This window comes from Rhinopithecus roxellana, chromosome 1, assembly GCF_007565055.1.
Source record: "Rhinopithecus roxellana isolate Shanxi Qingling chromosome 1, ASM756505v1, whole genome shotgun sequence".
NCBI classification, from domain to species: Eukaryota; Metazoa; Chordata; class Mammalia; order Primates; family Cercopithecidae; genus Rhinopithecus; species Rhinopithecus roxellana.
This window is the reverse complement of record NC_044549.1, coordinates 45,748,083-45,762,997: the sequence shown is the minus strand read 5'-3', so window position 1 is coordinate 45,762,997 and position 14,915 is coordinate 45,748,083. Positions and strand designations below refer to the sequence as shown.

At 47.1% G+C, this 14,915-nt stretch overlaps 1 protein-coding gene across 1 annotated transcript in view; it reads left to right on the top strand.

The window, feature by feature from the left end:
- The window catches only part of ITGB5 (integrin subunit beta 5), a 123,409-nt gene that overhangs the window by 88,599 nt on the left and 19,895 nt on the right, over window positions 1-14,915 (top strand). Inside the window, exon 10 of the mRNA XM_010354817.2 lies at window positions 1,306-1,735. Coding sequence (XP_010353119.2) covers window positions 1,306-1,735 — 430 coding nt within the window. The remainder of the gene's footprint in view (window positions 1-1,305; window positions 1,736-14,915) is intronic.

Below are 14,915 nucleotides of genomic sequence, written 5' to 3'. Positions count from 1 at the left end.
GCACTCCAGCCTGGCAATAGAGCGAGACTCCACCTCAAAAAAAAAAAAAAGCTTTATTCCAACCCAAATAATAGAATTAAGAATAGTAATAGCTGAAAGTGGTTTCTAACCTATTCTGAGCTTCAGAATGATCTGAGGAGCCTTTTGAAAAATAAAGACATTTGGACCCAGATCCAGTGAGTCCGTTTGTGGGATGGGCCAGGCCTCTGTCTGTTTAGGGAGTAAGGGAGAACCCACCCCTGAGTAAAACTTCACAACGGCATTTCATCAGGGTGCACAGGCCACCTGTCTGTGTGTCTTCATAGAATCCACAGTGCCTTGCTCCAAGGGACCTGCTGGGTGATTCAAACCTCACATGGCTCTCCTCAGGGGGGTGAGGAGGAGAGGGTGGGGGAGTCAGGCTCTAGTTCCTGAATCAGACCAAGCCTCATCCTTGCTTTCCCTCCATCCCAGCCCTGTGGGCAGCTGACAGGCATCCCCCCCACACCATCCGCCACCCAACCAGGCCCACCTTGAGCCTGTTTCCAAGGCAAGCTGTGAGAAGCTCCTGAACGAGAAACATTTCCGTATATATTCTGTTTAAAAAGAAAAGGTCTGTCCATGTGCACAGTGCATTTCATCAGTGGCGACTCGTCTTTAGGACCTCACGGCATGGGGGGTTGTGAAAGATGCAGCTATGATAAGCACTCACAGAGGAGAAATTGGGGCACGGGGGGCTCGGGGTTGTCTGAAGAACAAGCTCTGGAGTCCGCTGAGCCCTTTGCCAGCAGGCACGGAGCCCTCTCTACAGTGGGCCAGGTGGGTCCCCTTCACCCAGCACCCTGTGAGAGTGCCACCATGCTCCTGCATCTAGCATCATGCCTGGCACAGAGGCAGTGCCCAGGAAATATTTGTCCACTGAATGACTTTTTAAATGAGCAGAGAAGAGGCATCTGCAGTGGGGCTGGGAAGAGGATACGATAAAAGAGAAAAGAAAGGGAGAACAAGAACTGTGTGAACTCGAGGAAGCCCCGTACCTTTCTGCAGAGGTTCATTTCCTCAGGATCATGAGGATGCAAAGAGATAATGAATGTTTAAAAAATCGTCTGTCAAACGTGAGCCCACCTGTGCATTCTCTTCTCCAGGAATTGTGGGAGCTTGCTGGTTCTGAGGTCTCTTCCTACTCAGGCCACCTCAGTGGTTCTACTTGTGTGCAAGGAGAGGGCTGGAGTTCGCAGCTGCTCTTCATCAAGGGCCCTGCCCCTGAGTGAATGGGAGACCCTGACTTGCCACAGCCATGATGTCCCTTCTCTTCCTTCTGCCCAGGCATCTTTTGAGGTGTCAGTGGAGGCCCGAAGCTGCCCCAGCAGACACACAGAGCACGTGTTTGCCCTGCGGCCGGTGGGATTCCGGGACAGCCTGGAGGTGGGGGTCACCTACAACTGCATGTGTGGCTGCAGCGTGGGGCTGGAACCCAACAGCGCCAGGTGCAGCGGGAGCGGGACCTATGTCTGCGGCCTGTGTGAGTGCAGCCTCGGCTACCTGGGCACCAGGTGTGAGTGCCAGGATGGGGAGAACCACAGCGTGTACCAGAACCTGTGCCGGGAGGCAGAGGGCAAGCCACTGTGCAGCGGGCGCGGGGAGTGCAGCTGCAACCAGTGCTCCTGCTTCGAGAGTGAGTTCGGGAAGATCTATGGGCCTTTCTGTGAGTGCGACAACTTCTCCTGTGCCAGGAACAAGGGAGTCCTCTGCTCAGGTAAGTGTCCCCAGCAAGTGCTTTAGCTCTGAGCCAGGCCCGGATGCTGTTAGGACACCCTCCCAAAGCCTGCCTTTTACTCGGTGGTGGTAGAAAGTGTCACTACCATGGCTCTCCTTGGAGAAGACAGTGGGCAAGCCTTGCCGCCCGCAGGCAGGAGGTGGGGACCAGTGTGCAGAATACAAAAGCAGAAGGCATTGCCATAAATTGTGGACTCTCAGAGTTTGAGGGGCCTGCCTGCGGGTCATCCACCTTACTTCCCAATTCATGCAGGACTGGCCTGCACAGCATTCCTGAGAGGTAGAGATGGTCAGCCTCTTGATTGCCTCCTCGGATGGGAGCTGGTAGTGGCCATCTGCCCCTTAGCCAATGGATTCATATCTTATTGCTGCTCCCACAGCTCACCACAAACCTGCTGGCTTAAAATGATACACATTTAATCCATTATAGTTCTGGAGGCCAGAAGTCTGAAATGGATCTTATTTGGCTAGAATCAAGGTGCCAGCAGGGCTGCACACCTCTTAGAAGCTCCGGGGGAGAGTTCGTGTCCCGGCCTTTTCCAGTACCTAGAGGCCACCTATATTCTTTGACTCGCAGCTCCTTCTTCCATTTTCAAAACCAGCAGAGTAACATCCTCAAATCTCTCTGACTCTGACCTCTGCTTCTGTTGTCACATCCTTCTCCCCCTCCTATGGACCCTTGTGGTTACAAGGGACCCTCAGTAGAACCCTGGAAAGTCTCCCTATCCCCAGGTCCTCAGCTTACTCATACCTGCACAGCCCCTTTCACCATGTAAGGCCACACAGTCACAGGGTCCAGGGATTAGGATGTGGACATCTCTGGGGGCTCTTATTTTTTCCTGTCAGAAATCCTCTTTTTTTTTTTTTTTTTTTTTTTGAGACGGAGTCTCGCTCTGTCGCCCAGGCTGGAGTGCAGTGGCCGGATCTCAGCTCACTGCAAGCTCCGCCTCCCGGGTTTATGCCATTCTCCTGCCTCAGCCTCCCCAGTAGCTGGGACTACAGGCGCCCGCCACTTTGCCCAGCTAGTTTTTTGTATTTTTTTTTTTTTTAGTAGAGACAGGGTTTCACCGTGTTAGCCAGGATGGTTTCGATCTCCTGACCTCGTGATCCACCCGTCTCGGCCTCCCAAAGTGCTGGGATTACAGGCTTGAGCCACCGCGCCTGGCCTTTTTTTTTTTTTTTTAAAGGGAGTCTCACTCTGTTGCCTGGGCTGGAGTGCAGTGGCACAATCTTGATTCACTGCAACCTCTGCCTCCCTAGTAGCTGGGATTATAGGTGCCCGCCACCACACCTGGCTAATTTTTGTATTTTTAGTAAAGATGGGGTTTCACCATGTTGGCCAGGCTGGTCTTGAACTCCTGACCTCAAGTGATCCACCCACCTCAGCCTCCCAAAGTGCTGGGATTACAGGCGTAAGCCACTGTGCCGGGTCCAGAATTCCTCTTTATATTGAAGAGAAACTTGTTTCTCAATAGCTTCCACCCAATGGTTGACATTCTAGAGTCCCTCTTCCACGTCACAAGCTGTCAAACATCTGAAAGCTTCTTTATGGTTCTCTGTTCTCTCTTCTGATGTAGGCTAGACACCCCAAGTCTCTTCCTTGTCTGAGGGTGCTATCATTTGTGAAGCATGCTTCATAGAATCAAGCGCGTTACTTGTCGTGCTGGATAATGAGGGCTTGGTTCAGGGTTCAGCGGAGCATTCATTTCCTGTGATTTGGACATTTCACTTCCGTGGATGTACCCTGACAATACATTCACCTTTCCTTTTCCTTTCCCTTTCCCTTTTCCTTCCTTCCTTCCTTCCTTCCTTCCTTCCTTCCTTCCTTCCTTCCTTCCTTCCTTCCTTCCTTCCATCCTTCCTTCCTTCCTTCCTTTTTCTTTGTTTTGAGATGAAGTCTCGCTTTGTCGCCCAGGCTAGAGTGCAGTGGTGCGATCTCAGCACACTGCAACCTGTGTATCCTGGGTTCAAGCGATTCTCCTATCTCAGCCTCCTGAGTAGCTGGGATTACAAGCACCCACCACCACCCCAGCTATTTTTTTCTATTTTTTTGGTAGAGATGGGGTTTCGCCATGTTGGCCAGGCTGGTCTTGAAGTCCTGACCTCAGGTGATCCACCGGCCTCGGCCTCCCAATGTGCTGGGATTACAGGCATGAGCCACTGTGCCCGGGCCACCTTTTCTTTCTGTTAAACAGTCACAGTACACTCGAGCTGGTTTTTAACTTCACTACCAAAAGTTAGAGGCTTTTTATTTATTTTATTTTTTAGAACTATGGTTCAGAAGGAGAGGTACTTTTTTAGTGTGTTGTGTTGGAGCTCTTAATTTTCTGAATCTAAACACAGGACTTTACATTGATTCCAGTTAAATGACAAGTTGGCAGTTCCCACTCTGGTATTGCATTCTGATTAAATCCTTCAAAATTGTATCTCAAATTTTATCCAACACCATGCAACCTTTAAAGGTAGTAAGTAAAACAGTTTTAGGCAGGGCTGTGGTTTATTCTACACATCATTTATTCTGTGGTTTCTAGGGCTTCCTCCTTAAGAATGGTCTTCCAATTGGGATGGGTGGATTTGAAAGGAACTAAGGGTTCAGCTGGGAAAGAAAGCACAAGGTGTATCTGAAGCAAACCAGGAATGTGCAGATACTCCGTCCTATGGGAGGAAGAATTGTACCTTCATGCAAGGTTGCACAGACGTAGATTAGCAAGGGAAGCTTCCTGGAGCAGACTTTGCCATGAGACAAGCATGAGTACACCCATGGGTGTCATGGGACCAGCATGTCTAAAACTTGAGTTGCCCTGGAAAGTGCAGGACTTAGTAATGTCATCGCAGAGTAAAGTAGGTGGAAAACTCAGGATTCGACATGCCAAGCATGCAACAGGGATCAACGCTTTCCCCAGCAGAGTGATGATAGGTTGGTGTTAGCTGGATGGTTCTATCTGGTTAGTAGAAAAAGTGTGGGCTCAATAGCGGGAGGCCTGGGCCTAAGTCCCATCATACCGTATCTGCTGGTGTGACTTGGGCACAGAGTTGTTATGAGGAATAAGAGATGTGTGTGAAGCACCCAGCACGTTGCCTGGCACAAAAGGAAGACACACCCAATGCCGGCTCCTCTATGAGTCAGTGCCGCACCACTCTGGGGGGCCACACCTGCTGCCCGGTGTGCAGGAGGGCCCCGCCTTCTCCCAGACAGTCCCCAGGCTTTGCCTAAAATATTCCGGGGTGGTGGAATGCAGTTTCCATTCCTCTTAGTAGCCACAGTAAAAGTTCTAAGCAGCCTGGCAGGCTTTTTAGCAGCTTTTCTTTTAAAGAAATATTAACAAACATGACAGAAATTGTCCCTCCTTCCCCTTCAGGAGCCTGAAATAACCCTGGTATGTCTTCACCCTAGAAGCCTGCATGTGTCCATGCAGCCTGAGAGCAAGGGCGTCTGAGTCAGATGCTGTGTGCACGTTTCATCCCCACAGTTCATCAGGCTGTGGCCTTGGTTGTCTTGGACTTTGGCTTTTCCTGTCTGCTAAGATGGGCCAACACCACTTGTTTCTGCATTATTTTGAGAATTGAAGGAGAAGACAGAGATGAAGGCCCTGGCCTGGTGCTCAGTAGGGAACAGGACCCAGTGGATGTTAGATGCCTCCTCCATCTCACTGAGACTGGGCATTTCTCTGAGTACACAGCCTGGGAGACAGGGCAAGTGGGAGATGAGGTATGAGAGGCCCTCAGTGGGGGAAAACTGGTCATTTTGGAAACAGAAATATTCCACAGCTGAGTGAACATGCAGCTTTTTTACTCAATCATCAGAACCCACAGTCCTGAGTTAATCCTGCATTACAGAATTCTGCCAGACTTCATATCCAAAAACCCCTGGTGCTCTATCTCTTTCTCTTCCCTTCACCCCATACAATCCTGCAGGATTGGGAAATGCTCACATCATGGGGTAGAGAAACCGGAGGTTTGCCAAGCCCTTGAGGCTCCCAGATCAACGATGCCTCAAGTCACTAACTTCCCTGAGGTTGCAGAATGGAATGTCTTTTTTTCTTCCCCACGAGGAAAGCCATAGACAATCATTAGAGAAAACTTGAAAAATACAGGGAAGTTGATGGATGTGTGGCCAGTTGGTGCTGTCCATCTTCTTGGTGACCAGGAGTAATTTGGACCATCTGGGAAACCAGACCTCTTTTCACCCAGGCTGTTTTGTGTGCATCACTTCTGAGGCTGTGTGCTCAGTCAAGACCTTGCCAGAGAGTTGGGGGATTAGCCTTAGGTCAAGAATATTCTGAGCAGTAGTAAGAAATTTTAAAATCATCCATAATTTCATCACTCTTATTTTAAGAGATTAGTTTATTTCCTTCTAAACTTTCTTCTAAGTTAGTGTATGTGTGTTTATGGCCGCATACAATTTTGTATCGTGCTTTTTTTCCTATAATATTATATCCTAAGGAACACTTGAATTTAAATTAGTAAATCGTTGATGAGAACATTTTGAGTGTCTTTCCATTGCAACCCCAACTAGCCTCCTCCACCTCTTCACTTTAAAAGCAGCAACTAGTTGAAACGTGACACTATCCAAGTCTTTCCGGAGAAAATAGTTTCTGGAGTGAGGTCATTGTTGTTTGACAATTTGGGAAGGACTTAAACTGAGTCCAGCTCCAGGCACGACTTGATAACATATGTGCATGTAGCGGCTTCTTGCACAGTGTTATAGCACCAGCCCTTGTCTCTCAAACCTTACAGCTCAGGAGGGGCTGTGAATGGATGGGTAAGGAATTCCAGTCCCTGGGTCCTTGGCACCTGTGGTCAGCATGAGGCTCACACTCCAGAACTGCATGCGTTGGTTTTGAGCTCTTGGGTCACGGCTGCATCTGGAGTTGTGGCGGAGAAGCCTATTTCCCAGCCACCACTCTGCTCTTGAAGGTGCTGACTCAGAGACTCCCAAGCAGCTGACTTCAGCATTCTCTCACAGTTTTACACCCCCTCTTCCCTGCAGCCTGTCTTGGAAGGAAATCGTGTGGTTGTGGTCTGTCTTCAGAGTGGGGTTGAGGGGTGCACTTGAAGAAGTGGCTGAGGCAGAGCCAGGACCAGAGTAGGTAGGGTCACCCCAGAGAAACTCCTTCCACTTCACTGGACTCTCTTATCATTAGGAGGCTTACAGTCCTTGCCCCTACCAAGACAGGGCTGGGGGGAAAGTGCAAGAGATTCCAGGTTTGCAAAATGTTGTCCGTCATCAAAATGAGCAGTGAACAAATCTGACTGAGGTCTGGAAGCAATTGAACAACTCTGTTATTACTTTTGTGACACATTGTCATGGGAATGTGTGTGAGCTTGGGGCTCTTATGTCTCGGTTTCTGGAGGCAGCTTGACTTAGAGAATGGTTCTGTCCACAAACTGTTTCTGTGTGTTTGAGGGGAGCTTCCTGGGACCATCATGAGGATTTGTTTTCTTTTGAGTCTCATAAAGTATTGACCCATAGAATATGAGAAGCAGGACATGTTCTGTTCAGTTGTTTTTCGTGTAATAAAAGATTCTTGCTCAAACTTTCAGTTTCTTTGTTGGTTTCTGTGTCCAAACAGTGTATTTTCTGGGATTTGAGCTACTCCCTTGTGGTACACTGTCGAGGTCAGTTTCAACCCAGATGCTTTCAGCCTTCTCTATGCTTAAAATGACTGCACTGGAGTACACTGAATCATTAGCCAATGGTCAGCCTCCTTCTTCGGTTCCACATAATGAGGAAATTTAAATCAAATAAGGTGTAGAATTTTGAACAGAGCCCTTTTGGTCTTGTGGCTTTAAGATCTCAAAAGCACCTCTGAGTAAGGTCTCATGTATACATCTCACCTTTATTTTACCCAAAGTTTGAGCAAGAATCTTTTATTATTATGTGGCAGGCAACTAGAAGTCAAGGGGCATCCTCTGTTCTCTCCCAAATGTAAAAAAAAAAAAAAGAAGAAGAAGAAGAAGCATGGTACTAGTAGCATCATTCCTAGTAGGTCGGGACCAGCATCCAAGCATGGGTTCTGGGTCTGGGCTAACAGTTCCCGGCCGATTTAGCAAAGTTCTGTTAACCCTGTCTAGTTAAAGGCTGTTTTGTTAACCCTATCTAGTTAAAGACAGTTCTGTTAACCCTGTCTAGTTAAAGCCACTCCTGAGATTAAGGCTACATCCTAGGCTTCTTGACTCTTGCCAAACAAAACACCTGCCATGGCAACAGTTATCTAGATACAGTTTTAAAAGTGTTTCTCCCCATATTTATATTGTTTTCTTTAATAATATAATTTTCACACTCAGAATCAGTAGCCTGGCAGCTGTCCTGGGGGCTCAGGTTACTGCTATATCTCTGTCATTGCAATTGGCATATTTCACAAATGGCTTGTTACAGGACTGTCTTGAAGGTGACCTCTAAGACAGAGGTCTCCAAAAGTACCTTTTGTTTATTTGTTTTACAGTAGAGACAGGGTCTCCCTATGTTGCCCAGGCTGGTCTCGAACTCCTGGGCTCAAGGGATCCTCCCATCTCAGCATCCCAAAGTGCTGGAATTATAGGCCTGAGCTAAAAGTACCTTTTGAATGAACCCAGACTGGACATATTTAATCTCCAGGAAAGGGACCTCTTGGCAGGATCACCACCACTGTGTGCCCCTGGTAGGAGCACCTAGAAGTTCTTCAGGTTTTTCCACATACATTAATCTCTGCTCAGTTTGATGTTTATCCAGATGCTTCTAGCAAATACAAGGATGCAAAATGTATCTTCCAGAGAAAGGACCCCTCTCTCCCAAAGGAAGCCCCAAGGCAGAGCTTCAGAAACCAATATAGCAATTTCTCTCACCTAATATCATAAAAATCCTAAATATGTACATGACCGTAAGGGCCAGGAGAGTCCGGTTCCATTTTGGAACAGGTGGCTCTGAGAACAGAATTTGTTACAGGATTCTTCAATAACTGTCATCATAAGGAATGAGACACCTGTGAGTGGTAGTAATTACTTCTGCAGGATACTACATACAGGGTGGCTAAGGAAAATGCATGTTCCTTAGGCAATGATAACATAGGCAGAGCTGCCAGAAACCATGTCAGTAACCAGCACAGAGATGTTTCTCTTTGTCCCCTGCCCAGGAATACTTCAAAAGCCTTTGGAGGCCTCCTTATATAATGGAAAAGAAATGGCTTTGGAATGCGGGAATGCGGCAATGCAGCAAACCTAGATTTTTTTATTTATCAAATAAGGAGGAAAAACCTACCCCAGAAGGGAGTTGTGAGGAACCAACAGGACAGTGTCTATAAAGCTCCTTGCAGGGGCCCTACCACCAGGGGCACTGAGTACATTTTTCTCCCTGGGGGCTGGATGCAGTGGCTCACACCTGTAACCCTAGCACTTTGGGAGGCCAAGGTGGTGGGTGGATTGCTTGAGCTCAGGAATTCAAGACCAGCCTGGGTAACATAGCAAGACCCTGTCTCTACAAAAAATTATCCAGGCGTGTGCCTCAGCTACTTGGAAGGCTGAGGTAGGAGGATCGCTGGAGCCCAGCAGGTGGAGGAGGTTATAGTGAGCAGAGATCATGCCACTGCACTCCAGCTTGGGCAACAGAGTGAGATCCTATCTCAAAAAAAAAAAAAAAAAAAAAAAGAATTCCATCTGTTTCTAGCCACTACTCGAGTTCAGTTGAAAGGCAAAAAGGTACAAAAATGTAGGGCTTGTGATCCTATAATGAAATAATGCATCTTTTAAACTAGTCACATGAGCCATCTGGGCTGCTCATCTCTGGAGTCAGCCAGCCTCTTGCAGCTTGTGGTTGGAGAAACCAGAGCTTTGGAAAAACCAGAGCTTAATAAGTATCTGGTCTGAGACAATGCAGCTACAAATATAGAAACAACAATCTCTCATTGAAGGTCATTTTGTGTTAGGCAGGTTGCCGCATTCATCTCATTCAACAAAAGTTCATTGAGCATTCTTCATAAGCCAAGTGTTGTACTGGCTGCCAGGGATATACAGCTGGAGTTTCAGTCTTGAATTAATTTCTAAATTTTTATTGCCCCTGGAATTTTCCGCTTCTTCTCTTGAAGCTTTCTGGAAATGAGGAATGGGAACATGAATCATCTTATGCTTCTACCTTTACCATTCAGACTTCTTTGAGATCTAGAAAGACAAAAAACAGTGTTGGGAAGCATTTTGAGAACCTGCCTTCTCGGTGCTCTGAGCTTAGCTCAGTAAATGGAGTTTTTTCACTGCTTTTGCTTACCGCTCAGATCCTGTGTCCAGAAACATTGTAAGCAACAATTCACCTGTGATTCTGAAAATCTAGGCATTGGGCCTCCCCTCACTGTCCACCTCCCTCTACTTAGGAAGACAAGTTTGCAAACAGAACCCTGTGGCAAGGATTCTATGTGTGCCTTTGAACTTCAGTCCTGGTGCTTAAGGTCATGAGGTTTTGATTGTGAAGGAAGTAATGACATTGAAAAAGCAAAGGAAAATACTAGGAAGACGTAAGAATGCCAAAGATAAGATCTTAGTCATGTAGGCTTGAGGTGTGGGTATTAGCCTTTTGATATGATAGGATAACATGTTGGAAATTTTTCCATGTTTAAATTTAAAACTGTGAGAGACCTCTGGTGGCTGAAATGGTTATTCTTAAGGATCCTTTTGTTCCATTTCTTAGGGATTGAGCTGACACTTTGAGTTTGGTCTTGGTTTTGGATACTTCAACCTAGTTGGTTATTTATTGGCTTCTGCTGCTCAGTGCCTCTGGTGAGGTGGGGCAGGTCTGGATGGAGCTCTGTTGATCTTTGGGGAGTGTCTGTCACGCTCAGAACACTGACCTAAGAGCTCCACCCAGATCCAAAAGCTCCCTTGAGTCTGGAAGTTGCTCCGCGTCTGATCTGCTCGAAGGTTTCCTTCCGCTTTCCAGGGCACCTTCCTGGGCTCTGACTGTTGCTCTCTGACCCAGAGGAGGGAACCTGCTGTCACTCCACCCCATAGCCACCACCCCCAAAGTCTATCAGGTGAGTCCAGATGTCCCTAAGCTAAAGAAATATGAAACCCAGGTTGGTATGTTATTTGACGTCATGAAGTTGGCCTTTAGCAAAAGGCAAAACTATAAAAACACAGGATAATCTTTTTTTTTTCCTTTTTTTTTTTTTTTTTAAAGAGACAGGGTCTTGCCCTGTTGACTAGACTGGAGTGCAGTGGTACACTGAATAGCCCACTGCAGCCTCTAACTCCTGGGCTGAAGCAGTCCTCCCTTCTCAGCCTTCCAAAGTGTTGGGATTACAGATGTGAGCCACCTCACCCAGCTGAGAATGTATTTTAATGGCCTTTTCACTATATTGAGATCATTTCCTTGGAAACAAACAGGCTCATTTATTAGTATTTTGCACTCATCATGAGCAAGCCCTAACTAGGAGGATTTTTTTTTTTTCCATCTCATGCCTTTCCTAGCAGAGCCTGTCACACATGGTGTGTCTACAGTGCTTTGCCTGCTTCCACCGTTTACATTGGGGAAAATTGAGGCCCAGAACCTGAACTAGGGCTCCTTGTGATGTTTGATTATAGAGTCAGACAGGGAGAACCTTGCACTGCCTTTTGCAGGTAAACAATTAGCTCATTTCAGGCTGGGCGCGGTGGCTCAAGCCTGTAATCCCAGCACTTTGGGAGGCTGAGACGGGTGGATCACGAGGTCAGGAGATCGAGACCATCCTGGCTAACACGGTGAAACCCCGTCTCTACTAAAAAATACAAAAAAAAACTAGCCGGGCGAGGTGGCAGGCGCCTGTAGTCCCAGCTGCTCAGGAGGCTGAGGCAGGAGAATGGTGTGAACCCGGGAGGCGGAGCTTGCAGTGAGCCGAGATCCAGCCACTGTACTCCAGCCTGGGCGACAGAGCGAGACTCCGTCTCAAAAAAAAAAAAAAAAAAAAAAAAAAAAAAAAAAAAATTAGCTCATTTCTACCTAAATTTACTTTTTTTGATTAGCTTAAGACCCTTCCCACCACCCTGGCACTTAGCCTACATTTTCCAAGTCCTACCTTATAAGTGTTCTTTATTTCTGTCAAAATTTTAGGCAATATTTAGCCCGTTTCCCTAAGTGAGTTTCTCTGCATTACATAAGGATATGTCAGACACAGCAAACCAGGCCTGAAAGACACACGTGGACCAAGCAACTGGCTGAGGTGCTCATCGTTTCGTGACTATAATTTGATGAAAGACACAGGGCCCCGCTTAGCATTCAGTGGGTATCTGGCTGTTGTTATTGATGATGCTGAACCCACAGAGCCCCGCTTAGCATTCAGTGGGTATCTGGCTGTTGTTATTGATGATGCTGAACCCACAGAGCCCCGCTTAGCATTCAGTGGGTATCTGGCTGTTGTTATTGATGATGCTGAACCCACAGAGCCCCGCTTAGCATTCAGTGGGTATCTGGCTGTTGTTATTGATGATGCTGAACCCACAGAGCCCCGCTTAGCATTCAGTGGGTATCTGGCTGTTGTTATTGATGATGCTGAACCTACAAGTGCACCTTTGTTAGTTTCTTCTAGTTTATAAAACGCCCTTGACATGAATGATCTCATTTACTTGTTGTTATTACTGTGCCAGGAGATTGGTGTGCTGTCACTCACCCTGCCCATGTGGGAGGCTAAGGCTGAGAAGACTAGCATGTGGGCCACACTCCCCACTGAAATTTTGGGCCAAAAGTCTTGACCCAAACAAACAAAAAACAAACAAAAGTCTACCTCCCCTAACCCTCGGGGGCTGCTCTTCTGCCGAGCAGAGCAGCTGCTTCCCTGCCGTCTCATGGCTTGACTGGGGTCCCGGCAGCCAGGCTTCAGTGTGGCCTGCACATGGGACGTTCCAAACCACCTCCGTCCTTTGAGAATGCAGCTAGTCTCTGAACAGTGGCCAGCCTGGGGTGGAATATGGGAACTGTGAACCAACCACAACACCATGACAGTTTCCAGTTTGAAAATAGTAACCTTCACATCCTGTTGCAGTGACCAAGAGGGTGGCGAGTTCACACTTTCCAGATGTGCTTGGCATTTCCCCAGAAGTGCCTGCCAGGCGGATTGATTGGGCAGGTTAAGCCAAACCCACGGTGTTGACCTGAAGTACCTCTGTTTCTTTTGGCTACAGCCTTCTGTTTTTCTTTCTGAATCAGCATTCTCGGGGTCCTAGAAGAGGACTATGGTTGATTTCACTCAGCTGGTTTTAGACTTCTTTGAAACTGGAAAGGTGAGTTCATTAAAGAACACAGGATTTTCCCATCTTCCCTCCACTGCCTTAATCTCCCTGTGATATGGCAGCTGGGCATCAGCATTGATTTTGTTTTTTGTTGTTGTTGTTGTTGTTTTTTGAGATAGGATCTCACTCTCTCTCCTAGACTGGCATGTGAATCAGAGCTCATTGCAGGCTTGAACTCCTGGGCTCAAGCAATCTTTCCACCTCAGCCTTCCAAGTAGCTGGGACTACAGGCATGTGCCACCATGCCTGGCTAATTTTTAATTTTTTTGTAGAGATGGGGTCTCACTGTGTTGCCCAGGCTGGTCTACAACTCCTGACTCAAGGGATCCTCCCACCTCAGCCTCCCAAACTGCTGGGATTACAGGTGTAAGCCACTGCACCCAGCTGGCATCAACATTGAGAAATCAGGTGGCTAAGACCAGAAAGGCAAAGATAGGCTTTGAGACGGTTCTGTTGCTTTTTACAGTGAAGTCTTAGCTTTCCAGCCAGTTCCATCATCTCAGAAAGTTAATGTTGAGGTTTGGAGAACCTTGGTTTAAAGCAACATCACCTTATTTTTTTTATAGCAGTGGTATTTTGCTACTCAGATACAGAATGCCCCATGTGGTCTAGCTGATGAAGGACAAAGGGTGAGGGGCTTATCAGGGCACTGCCTGTAGGGAAAGACCATCAGCTGACTGACGGGGCTGGTTTGTTAACAATATGCCATGGACAGAGGAGCAGCTGTCCCTGAGACTAAGGATGCGTCATTGTTTGTATCTCTAAAGAGCCTTTTGCTGGCGAAATCCAAACAATGTGCAAGAACAGTGGGAGATGCAAGGCTGCGATTTCAGTGTCACCACAATCATGTTCTGCCAGAGGAAAGAGAATTCTTAATCATCTTCTCATGTTACTCTGAAGTCTCTGGGTTTCTTGGACATTTGTTAAGAATCTGAAATATCTCAAGGATCACATTTAAGTTCTTCAGGTACTAGTAATACTTCTGTTCCTTTTCTTATGTCCAGCATTGGATGTCTTCCCCCAGGGTTTGAAGTTTGTCCTGGTGATGTTGTCAACCACAGCCAACCAACAGCATGTTCTGAGCATCTTCTAGACACCTGACACCATGCTAGGCGTGGGGCACAGAAACATAAAACACAGGCTTTGATTGTGTGTGGGTTTGTAGGCTAATGAGATGAGGCAGACCAGCAAACAAACAAGTCCATCAGTGTGTTAAGTGATTCTGTACCTACGTCTCTTAACTAAGTCTTCTGGTCAGCTTTTGAACATGCTTAGGTCTGTTTAATCTCTCTCTCTCTCTCTCTTTTTTTTTTTTTTTGGGACGGAGTCTCACTCTGTTGCCCAGGGTGGAGTGCTGTGGTGCAATCTTGGCCCATTGCAACTTCCACCTCCTGGGTTCAAGCAATTATCATGTCTCAGCCTTTGGAGTAGCTGGGATTACAGGCGCCCACCACCACGCCCAGCTAATTTTTGTATTTTCAGTAGAGACAGGATTTTGTCATGTTGCCCAGATTTGTCTCGAACTCCTGACCTCAAGTGATCCACCCACCTCAGCCTCTCAGAGTGCCCGGATTACAGGTGTGAGCCACCGTGCCCGGCCTGTTTAATCTTAAAATATTAAAAAAAAAAAAAAAAAAAAAAGGAAAATAAAAGGACAGACAATAAAAACCCTGCCATCAGCCTGCGCCACGCTCACGGTGAGCTCTTTCCTCCGTATTCACGATCACAGTCTTTTTTTTTTCTTTTTTCTTTTTTTTTTGAGACTGAGTTTCACTCTTGTCGCCCAGGCTAGAGTGCAGTGGCGCAATCTCAGCTCACTGCAACCTCCTCCGCCTCCTGGGTTCAGGCAATTCTCCTGCCCTCAGCCTCCTGAGTAGCTGGGACTACAGGCATGCGCCACCACACCCAGCTAATTTTTGTATTTTTAGTAGAGA